Source organism: Meleagris gallopavo, chromosome 1, assembly GCF_905368555.1.
Source record: "Meleagris gallopavo chromosome 1, MGAL_WU_HG_1.1, whole genome shotgun sequence".
Classification (NCBI taxonomy): Eukaryota; Metazoa; Chordata; class Aves; order Galliformes; family Phasianidae; genus Meleagris; species Meleagris gallopavo.
Genome location: NC_139404.1, coordinates 32047665 through 32058657, shown reverse-complemented (window position 1 = coordinate 32058657; position 10993 = coordinate 32047665). Strand labels below are relative to the sequence as shown.

The 10993-nt window shown below is 40.6% G+C and overlaps 2 protein-coding genes across 2 annotated transcripts; both read right to left on the bottom strand.

The window, feature by feature from the left end:
• Window positions 1-349: 349 nt before the first annotated feature.
• Window positions 350-6200, bottom strand: LOC146545243 (uncharacterized). The gene is made up of 3 exons (XM_085220183.1): window positions 5984-6200; window positions 5066-5086; window positions 350-1874 (listed from the first exon to the last, which is right to left on the bottom strand). Exons 1-3 carry the CDS (start codon window positions 6071-6073, stop codon window positions 378-380), a joined length of 1608 nt encoding a protein of 535 aa, XP_085076309.1. The 5' UTR covers window positions 6074-6200; the 3' UTR covers window positions 350-377.
• LOC146545244 (uncharacterized) lies at window positions 3564-4672 on the bottom strand. Its single transcript, XM_085220192.1, has one exon. The coding sequence runs from the start codon at window positions 4539-4541 to the stop codon at window positions 3564-3566; it is 978 nt and encodes a 325-aa protein (XP_085076318.1). The 5' UTR covers window positions 4542-4672.
• Window positions 6201-10993: the final 4793 nt, after the last annotated feature.

The window sequence follows — 10993 nt, the reverse complement described above, 5'->3', positions numbered from 1 at the left end:
CAGGAGAGAGAGAGAGTTCCTGATACCGATTCAAACCTGAAAAGCTTGGAACGGCCAGGAAAGCACCCTCCAGCACCCACTGCCAGGCAGTAAGAGACCGCCCCACCCGGAAGGGTCAGATCCCATGACTTCTGTAACGTATAGGGATAGGTGCCTGGAATTGGAGCATTAACACTTTAACTCCCAGTATACTACATGATGTATTGATGCGGAATACTGAGAACCAAACCAAAACAAAAAAAAATATAAAACCATGACATTCCACCCCTTATTCTACATCACTACATCATTATTATTTATTACATTATTAATTTATATACATATATAAGCGAAAAAGATGATTAAAATGCATCACACACACACACATATACATAGAATTATCGACTGCACTCCCCCAGCATCAAGTTTCCTTGTGGTACACATTGAACATCCCCGTTTTTTTGCATTACCCACCAAGTGGTCCCAGGTCCCTGGGCAAAAACAGTACCACGGAGTGGGTTGCCCTTTCCAGAAGCTGGAAGAACCCAAACTGCTTTTCCCAACATGTTCTTTACATGTACAACAGGGACTTTATCTCCGTCTACAGTAAGTAGGGAGCTGGATTGGGTAGGACCATCACGATTGATAGATCCTCTGGTATTGACTAACCAGGTGGCTTCTGCCAAATGCTTCTCCCAGTGTTTAAATGTACCGCCTCCCATTGCTTTCAGCATAGTTTTTAACAACCCATTGTATCGTTCAATTTTACCAGAGGCTGGTGCATGGTAGGGAATATGGTAAATCCACTCAATGCCATGATCTTTGGCCCAAGTATTTACAAGAGAATTTTTAAAATGAGTCCCATTATCTGACTCAATTCTTTCTGGGGTACCATGTCGCCACAGGACTTGTTTCTCAAGACCTAATATGGTATTTCGGGCGGTAGCATGGGGTACTGCATAGGTTTCAAGCCACCCAGTTGTTGCCTCCACCATAGTAAGCACATAACATTTACCACTGCGAGATCGTGGCAAGGTGATATAATCAACCTGCCATGCCTCTCCGTATTTATACTTTAGCCATCGCCCTTCCCCCCAGTGTGGTTTCATCCTTTTGGCTTGTTTGATTATGGCACATGTTTCACAATCATGAATAACCTGTGCAATAGCGTCCATAGTTAAGTCCACCCCTCGGTCTCTAGCCCATTTATGTGTCGCATCTCTCCCTTGGTGACCCGAGGTCTCATGGGCCCATCGAGCTAAAAATAATTCACCCTTGTTCTGCCAGTCCAGGTCTATTTGGGCCACCTCAATTTTGGCAGCTTGGTCTACCTGATGGTTATTTTGCTGTTCTTCTGTAGCCCGACTCTTGGGCACATGAGCATCTACATGGCGCACCTTTACAACCATTTTCTTTGTTCGGGCGGCAATATCTTTCCACAATTCAGCAGCCCAAATAGGTTTACTCTTTCTTTGCCAGTTATTTTGCTCCCACTGCTGTAACCATCCCCATAGAGCATTTGCCACCATCCATGAGTCAGTGTAAAGATAAAGCATTGGCCACCTCTCCCGTTCAGCAACATCCAAGGCCATTTGGACAGCCTTTACCTCTGCAAATTGGCTCGATTCTCCTTTTCCTTCAGTGGCCTCTGCAACTTGTCGTGTGCGGCTCCACACAGCGGCTTTCCATCTGCGATGCTTTCCCACAATACGACATGATCCATCTGTGAACAGAGCATATTTCTTTTCATTTTCTGGTAGTTCATTGTATGGTGGGGCCTCTTTTGCACGTGCTACTTCTTCTCCTGGTGATGTTCCAAACTTTTTGCCTTCAGGCCAGTCCATGATCACCTCTAGGATTCCTGGACGGTTGAGATTCCCCATCCGCGCTCGCTGCGTAATCAGCACAATCCACTTACTCCAAGTGGCATCGGTAGCATGATGGGTGGAGGAACCCTTTCCCTTAAACATCCAGTTCAGCACTGGCAGCCGAGGTGCCAGAAGAAGCTGCGTTTCAGTACCGATTACTTCAGAAGCAGCCCGAACCCCCTCATACGCGGCTAAGATCTCCTTTTCAGTTGGAGTGTAGCCCTCTTCTGACCCCCTGTAAGCTCGACTCCAGAATCCCAGGGGTCGACCTCGGGTCTCTCCTGAGGCTCTCTGCCACAAACTCCAAGTGGGACCTTTCTCTCCAGCAGCAGTGTAGAGGATGTTCTTTATACCCTGTCCCATTCGTACTGGCCCTAGGGCCACGGCACGGGCTATTTCCTGTTTAATCTGTTCAAAAGCCTGCTGCTGCTCCGGGCCCCATGTAAACTCATTCTTCATTCGCGTCACATGATAAAGGGGACTTACAATGAGGCTGTAGTTTGGAACATGCATTCTCCAAAAACCCACTACGCCCAGGAACGATTGTGTCTCTTTCTTATTAGTGGGTGGAGACATGGCACTGATTTTGTCAATCACATCTGTTGGGATGTGACGACGGCCATCTTGCCACTTTATACCTAGGAACTGAATCTCCTGAGCAGGTCCTTTCACTTTGCTCCGCTTAATAGCAAAACCAGCACACAGAAGAATTTGGATTATTCGCTCTCCTTTCGTGAAGACTTCTTCTGCTGTGTCGCCCCACACAACGATATCATCAATGTACTGCAGGTGCTCAGGAGCACTGCCTTGTTCCAATACAGTTTGGATCAACCCATGGCAAATGGTTGGGCTGTGTTTCCACCCCTGGGGCAAACGGTTCCAAGTATACTGAACGCCCCTCCATGTGAAAGCAAACTGTGGCCTACATTCTTTGGCCAAAGGAATGGAAAAGAAGGCATTAGCAATGTCAATGGTGGCATACCATTTGGCTGCCTTTGACTCTAGTTCATATTGGAGCTCTAACATGTCCGGCACAGCAGCACTCAGTGGGGGTGTGACTTCATTCAGGCCATGGTAGTCCACCGTCAGTCTCCATTCTCCACTGGCTTTACGTACTGGCCATATGGGGCTGTTAAAGGGTGAGTGAGTTTTGCTGATCACTCCCTGATCCTCTAGTTGACGAATCAACTTATGAATGGGGAGCAAGGAATCCCTATTGGTGCGGTACTGCCGTCTATGCACCGTTTTTGTAGCAATCGGTACCTGTTGCTCTTTTACTTGCAGCAACCCCACAACAGACGGATCTTCTGATAGGCCAGGCAAAACAGACAGCTGCTTAATGTTGTCTGTGTCCACAGCAGCTATCCCAAAGGCCCACCGATACCCCTTAGGATCCTTGAAATGCCCCCTTCTGAGGTAATCGATACCTAGTATACATGGAGCCCCTGGGCCAGTTACAATAGGATGTTTTTGCCAGTCCTTACCAGTGAGGCTTATCTCAGCCTCCAACACAGTCAATTCTTGAGAGCCTCCAGTCACCCCGGAAATATGGATTGATTCTGTCCCTTCATGACTCGAGGGCATCAGAGTGCACTGTGCACCAGTATCCACCAGTGCCTTATATTTCAGTGGTTCTGACGTGCCAGGCCATCGAATCCACACAGTCCAATATACTCGATTATCCCTTTCCCCCCCCTGGCTGAAGGCAGGGCCTCTCTATTCATTACCTGTGATAAGTGGAGCAACTGCACTGGTGATTGATCTGCTTTGTAATTCTTTCACCCGTGCTCGTAGTACAGGAGTAGCTTGGTCGTGCCATTTTCTCATGTCTTCTCCATGGTCACGTAGGTAACGCCACAAGGCAATTCGCGATGTATTGTTCCTCACTGGAGCCGGAAAGCGTTTGCTTTTAATAGCTGAGATTTTTGATGGTGCCCATGAGTAGGGAGGTTCATCGTCGTTAGTTAGGATTCGCATTAGTTTGATCAGCTCCTTCAGTAGACTCTTTTGATTATCCTGATCTTCACTGGGCACTTCTGATATTGGCACAGGTTTGTCACGATTAATCAGTTGAGATATTTGCTCCTGCATTTCATTCAGTTGGTTCGTTACTTGTGAGATGGCAGCAATGGAAGCGTGAGTTGGGGGTAGCTGTTGTTCGTAGTTTTGGAGCGTAAGAATCAATTCAAAAACTAAGGGTATTCTCTCTTGTTCCCGGTATCTGTCATTAGCTGACAGTAGTGTACCGGCATATCTGTCTGGTGCTGTTGTTATGAGTCTCTGCCATATCTCAGGCGTCGTCCTCACTCTCTCAGGATCGCGTTCTTGTCGTGGGTGGTTAGGAACAAAGTTAGGGTCGAACAGCATTTCCACCACAGCCATTTCCCTCAAGTACTGGATACCCTTTTCAACTGTATCCCATCTTTTCATCACAGGCTTCAAGCCGTCTTTGAAGCGATACCTTTCTTTCACGGCTATTAGCACTCGTTCCCAAAGGGAGGCAGACTCATCCAAACATCGACCAATTCCTCGATCAATAGCTGGGTCTCTGGCAATGGCTCCTAGTTGGCGAGCTTCATTACCATCTAGAAACAAGCTATTGGCCCCGCGGTCCCAACAACGAACCAACCAGGAAACAATAGTTTCATTCGGGCCCCGTGTGAACTCCTTTCTTGAACCTTGGATTTCAGTCATCTTCAGGGGCCGACGAGTAGTAATAAGGATGTCCTCATCATCAGTCTCTTCTGCATGTCTCTTAGTTTTTCCTTTTGCTTTTCGCGATGGTGGTGGTTCTGAGGAGGGCCCCTCGCCTGGATCTTCCTCCTCCTCCGCCTCCGCTTCTTCTTTTTTCCGTTCTAGACGCGTGGACACTCGTTTCCATTTCTTGCCTTCCACAGGAGCAACTGATATTGTTACTGGTGTCTCTTGTAACTGATCAGATTTGACTTGGAGATTCTCCACTTTGGCCTGAACCTCAGCTCGGAAACTCTCTCTCTCCAGAATAGTATTATATAGGGCGCGGTAAGCACAAGCCAAACCCCAAATAAGTTGTACCTCCTTAGAGTTATGTAAGCCGCGCTGTCCCTGACTCAAATACTGACTTAGTTTCTCAGGATCCCACAGATGTTCAAGTGTGAAATCCCATGACACTGCGGGTCCCCTTGCTTTTAAGATCTTTCCTAAACCTCTCCATATTCCCTGCCAGTCAGCACTCTCTGGTTCTGGAGGAGACTCCTTCCCTTTGTAAAGGAATATAATCACAATCCAGGAAAACAATAGCACGCCCATGAGTATTAATTCAGAATTCGAAAACCGTCTGACAAACCGATAAGGAAGCCTGGAGACTGGTCTGAACGTTGTGCTGTTTGTAAAATTAGCCATTCCATCTGGGATGTGAATGTCAAAATTCAGACCATACCACATTGCATACAGGTACCATGCAGGTGTCTCCGTCAATGCCCTTAAGTAGTTATATATGAACATAATTCCACAACAAGTAATTATGGCCTTGACAATTTGCCAATAGGTTGAGAGTAACATGACGGTTTGTAAGCCTTTACTCAACACCCCCACAATGAAAAGTGGGTTCATTGCTGGTGTCTATTAAAACAGGGGTTAATGAATTGAAACTGACAAGAAGAAGGAGGAAAAAGGGAAAAAAAAAAAAAAAAAAAAGGCACTACCCAGACTGAGCAGTGCTCAAAGTTTACAAATATCCCAGAACACTGGCAGCACGCCTAGTCTTTCAAGGTCAAGTTTTCCAGCACAGAAACTTAAACTACTGATAATGCTCCCTAACGAAGCTCTCTAAGAGCAGAGAGAGAGATTCGTTCCAAAAGCTAAGAAATAGAACTATGCCCGCATTCTCCACCAAAATCTGTCACGGAGTTAACGAGATCAATCTACACCCGTGACAGGGGGGCGGTAGACCCCTGCCCTCCCCTTCCCAGCCCACAAAATGGGAAGGAAGGGAGGAAAACAAAAAAACAGCGGCAACAATCTATGGAGGAAAACTTATTTTACTAATTATGATATCGGAATGCAAGATAACACAATATAATACAATCTGATTGAAATTGAGACTAATAAATCAAATAAAACAGGAGAGAGAGAGAGTTCCCGATACCGATTCAAACCTGAAAAGCTTGGAACGGCCAGGAAAGCACCCTCCAGCACCCACTGCCAGGCAGTAAGAGACCGCCCCACCCGGAAGGGTCAGATCCCATGACTTCTGTAACGTATAGGGATAGGTGCCTGGAATTGGAGCATTAACACTTTAACTCCCAGTATACTACATGATGTATTGATGCGGAATACTGAGAACCAAACCAAAACAAAAAAAAATATAAAACCATGACATACATTAAGATATCTGCTGTCTAACATACACAGATTTAGGGTGCAAGAAGTAAGTAAACAGGGCAAGTAGACTTCCATTTCTACTACCACTGTTTTTAACTCTTTTGCTTATTGTTATTAGGTATATTTTCTGGAAATTCACTTGTAAGGTAAGCTACTGTGGAATAATATTGAAGGAGGAAGCAAACACTAAGTCTGTTTTCTTGTCTCCACCCACAATTATTCAAATAATCTACAGAACCAATTCTAAATTAGTTTTGCTAGTTTCAACATTTAGCTGGAAAAGTATTTTCTCATCTGAACTGCCATATGATGTCTCTTCACTCTTGGGAATGAAGTAGAGGGGTAGAAGTACCTCCCTTAACTTACTGGCCACACTTCTCTGTATGTAAAGCAATACATAACTGACTTTCTGGGCCAAAAGTGCACGCTGTTGTCTCATGTCTTATTTTTCATCGGCCAATACTGCCAGTTCTTTCTTGAGAACATGATTACTCTCAGTAATTCATCCCTCTGTCTGTACTGATACCAAGGTATAAATACTACCTTGAACTTGGCTTTTTTGAACTTCATGAAGTTCACGTAGGCCCAATTCTCAAGCCTGTTCAAATCTCTCTCTAGATGATTTTCCTTCATTTTATCACATTTACCTCAATTCCAAGTTTGGTGTCATCCACAACCAGTTGCCTATGTTGTTAATAAAGATATTAAACTGTACAAGTCCCCTGTACAGTACAGACTCCTGAGGGCATTACTCATCCTTGATTTCCTTCTGGACAGGAAAAGCAGATCACCACTCTTTGCACGTGACCATCCTCACAGATCCTAACTATGCTACTGATACATAGGAGATAGTCACAGTATTCCCCGCAGAAATGTAGCAATAACTTCAGTAATCATTTATGTTGAAAACGAAAGGGAAAAAATACTGCGTTTAATACTTGGAGGTATCTGATGAGCAAGGTATTTAAATTATGAATGTAATACTTCTGCTCCATTTCTGTTGCATTCCTTTGTTTTCATTCTTTATGTATGATTTTACACAGTACTTTCTGCGTAAGTAAATGTTACCTGTAGTTTCCTGTATGCAGAAAATAATAAAAAATAGCATAAGTTGCATGCTTCAACTAGGTGAACATGATAAGATAGAAACTAATTAAAAAATAAATAATCTAGGTACACTGGTATTTTACTAGAAATTGCTCAGATGTGTTAATGGGAATGACAAGAGCAAATATCCATATCCTTTTTCCTTTATGATTTTAATTTGTGGTATTAAAAAAAAAACAAACAAAAAACCTCTTCTAATGAAATTACTGGAATTGCATTGTGATTCTAATTGTCTAAACAACAAAAAGATAAAATGAAATTAATCCTTTTCCTTACCTTTTCCATCAATAAATATTTATGAAAGATTGGACTGAGAAAAAGACTGACAGTAAAATTTATGATTAATTATCTAAAATGAAGACATGCTGTTGACCAGAACTTCAAGTAATATGTTAATTCTGATCAATTCATGTCAATAACACAAATGTTCTTTACTACTACTTTATAACCTTCTGATAGATTTTGACACTATGTGGTGTGACTTTACTTTTGCACACCTTGCAAGAATTTTTTCAGTGCAAAAAATTTTTTTTCTGTATTTATGTGTATGGATCATATTGGGTTTCAAATTATGCCTATAAGGCATTCTCTTTTGGACAAACAGTAGTTCTTAAGCTTGCCACCTCTATTAACTATGTCCTTTATTAACTATATACTAAAAGTTAGGCTTTATTTTCTAAGTAAAACTTTTATATGCTGAACTTTTTTTTCACTTAGCAGTTGAAACCCATAAGAAATTCACACAAGGACATTTAAAAAGAATTATAAATAAAACCAGCCTAAAAATAAGTTAAATAGAAATATTTTGAATTTAATCTCAGGTGATTCCTGCCTAGCTGTGACCTCGAGAAAAATTGAGCTTCCTTATAATTTTGTCACTAAACTTAACTTGCAAGAAAATAGGGCATAACTGACTACTTTTATTATTCTGTGTGACAAGTATGACAACATCCTTCCCCTCTCCTCCAATTTTTACTGTTAACTATTTATTTCTGAAACGTAATTTTTTTTTTTTACACTAAAGTACTTTTTGCTTCTCAGACTATCAAATCCCTTTGCATAATATTTGAGGCTGGGAATGCAGCCAAATTTCTGGCAGATCATTGTAGTGTAGTTCAATATAAAATTGCCATAGCAAATTATATGGCCTCAAGTCTTTAATTCTCTTAATTGGGCCATATGAGAAGGTAATGCTTTTTTTTTTTTTTTTTCCTCCTTCTTTTTTTGTCAGGGCTTTTTATTTTAAAATAGGAATATAAAGAGAAAGTCATCACGATTCATTTTGATTGTATTTAATTTATCTTGAGTGTTGTCAGAGCGCACTGAGTAATTCAGTTTTAGGTCCTCAGGGAACAGAACTTATCATCTACATACGCAAAAAGTAATTTTTCAGATACTTATGGTATTAAGCATTAAAAACTATGGAAAAGAAATGTGAATTTTAACATGAACAGAATTTATAAAGGATCTTTGATTTATTTATGTAATTAATATATCCTTATGTTTCCATGTATCCACAACTAAACTATTAGATCTTTTTTTTTTGTGAAATGAAAGAACCATACTGAAGAATCTACAATCTAATTTAGATATAGAATATTTCAAATATTTATATTTTTGTAAATTAATAAATAATACATAATAGATATTCCATCATTTGAATGTGTTATTTGAATTTGTAGCAATAGCCCTATTCACCTTCTAAAGTACCAATAAAACTAATTTAACAATTTTTTCATAATTGCACAAATAAAACCTACTCCTTCCTTGCTTCAGTATGCTTTGGCCATGAAATTAGAGGGAGCATTTATATTTATTCTCCAAATTCTCATTTTTGCTAAGCAGGTTCGTTATGGTGTTCTGGACATGAGCTTGCAGTACTTGTACACATACTGCTGCTCATCAGAGTTGCAACACATTCTGTAAACTCTGCTAGTAAATACAAAGCAGCTTTCAACTTGGTGAATGCAAACATACGCTTCTCATTACTCATAATATTGTCCTAAATCTCACAAAAATACACTTCATTTTGAAATCTGTCAGAAATAACTTGTTGTCTGGCGATATAATCTTGTGAAACAATATCAGTAGTGGATTTCTAGACTTTTCTTGTTTGAAAGAAACAACTTCTGTCCATTTATTGGTTTCTTATAAAAATTATTGATTATATGTGTAAAATAAAAGTCAGGTAGAGGTTTAAGATAATCATCTGGCCACAGCATATGTATCAATGACAATGCTGGATTACAGAAACTTGCTGATCCTACAACTTTAGGAAGTTAATATATATAAGGGTTGCTCCAAAAGTAATGTTTTATGTTTTATGTTGTTTGCCCATGAAGTCAGAGCAGGTGCTGGTAGTATGACAGTAAAGACTGAACCTAATCACCAATATTTCATTACATTTTGCCATGTGACAGTAGGCAGCATAGGGGTAGTCTGACAGAATGGTGTCTGACATGAAAGTGTGCATGAAGCAAAGGTGAGGAACTGAATTCCTACATGAGGAATGACAAGCCGCTGACTTTAATCTTACTGAACATTTATGGAGACCAAACAGTGAGTGTGAGCATAGCGAGGCAGTGATGACAGTAGCATGAAAGACAAGCCACGTTCTGGATGGCCATGGACACATTTTACAGCATGAAATGAAGATCACATCAATCAGCTCATCCAAATTTCTTAGATGAAAAACTATTCTGTAGCTGAGAATGTATTTTATAGCTGAGAATTTTCTCTATCCAATAACGTTATTGTACTCTTTGTATCTGTTGTATTTTCCATGGAAATAAGTAGGAGGCATTACTTTCATAGCAACCTATGTAGCTACTATCTAGCACTTGAATAAAACAGAAAAATGTGAGTGCTGCACAATCGTTTTGTCATTCAACTCAGAAGTAAAATAGTAAATGCAGCAAATGAATCTATTGAGAATTTTAATGATAATAAACTGTTCATAGAGCAGTTGTCACAGTAGATGGGTGAAAATCACAGTATAGCTAGTGGATAGTGGCTGCCAGCAATCTACTCAGGGATGACAGTGAATATACAACAGAGGTCAAAAGAACACACTTGAATTTCAGGTTAAGGGAGACAAGATTCAAATGTGACAGGAAGTCTGTTACAGCAACTAGTATTTCTTACTTTTTAATCAAGCAGGAGTGTTGGCAGTTGAAAGAACAAAGTACTCAAAGTAATTTTTCTCTGTCTGAAAGGAGTAGATGTAGCAGAACAAGAGGTCACCTGTCATATCTGGGAACAGGTTCTGAGCCACAGGAGAAATGACTAGAGAGCAGGTTCAAAGCTAAAAAATTACTAACAAACACAAGATGATCTCATGAAATAACTTCAGATCACAATCTTAGATTTTAATATTTCCAAATCTACAAAAAGAATTTAAATTGTCATAGCTAAATATAGATCTCTGTAACAAAGAATAAATCAGGAATGGAGGCTGGAATAATTCCTTTTCTTCAGAGAAGAGAGATGTGTGCAGAAATGGTTATGTTTCACAATTCCATGCATGAGAAGTCCTATAAACATTAGTCAGACATCCCAACTGTGAGAAAATTATGTCAGACCTCAGTATTACAATTAATTCAAATAGTTAAGTCAAAAACGAGGGAAAAAATGTATTCAAAATAAGGAATGATCAAGCAAGTATTTGTTGCACTAAG

Coding starts and splice junctions, on each gene's coding strand:
- LOC146545244 (XM_085220192.1), bottom strand. CDS start 4,541: ATGACTGAAATCCAAGGTTCAAGAAAGGAGTTCACACGGGGCCCGAAT.
- LOC146545243 (XM_085220183.1), bottom strand. CDS start 6,073: ATGGGATCTGACCCTTCCGGGTGGGGCGGTCTCTTACTGCCTGGCAGT. Junction 5,087..5,983: donor GGCCGTTCCAAGCTTTTCAG/GTTTGAATCGGT, acceptor TCCTTTACAAAG/GGAAGGAGTCTCCTCCAGAA. Junction 1,875..5,065: donor GAAGGAGTCTCCTCCAGAAC/CAGAGAGTGCTG, acceptor GTGCTGATTACG/CAGCGAGCGCGGATGGGGAA.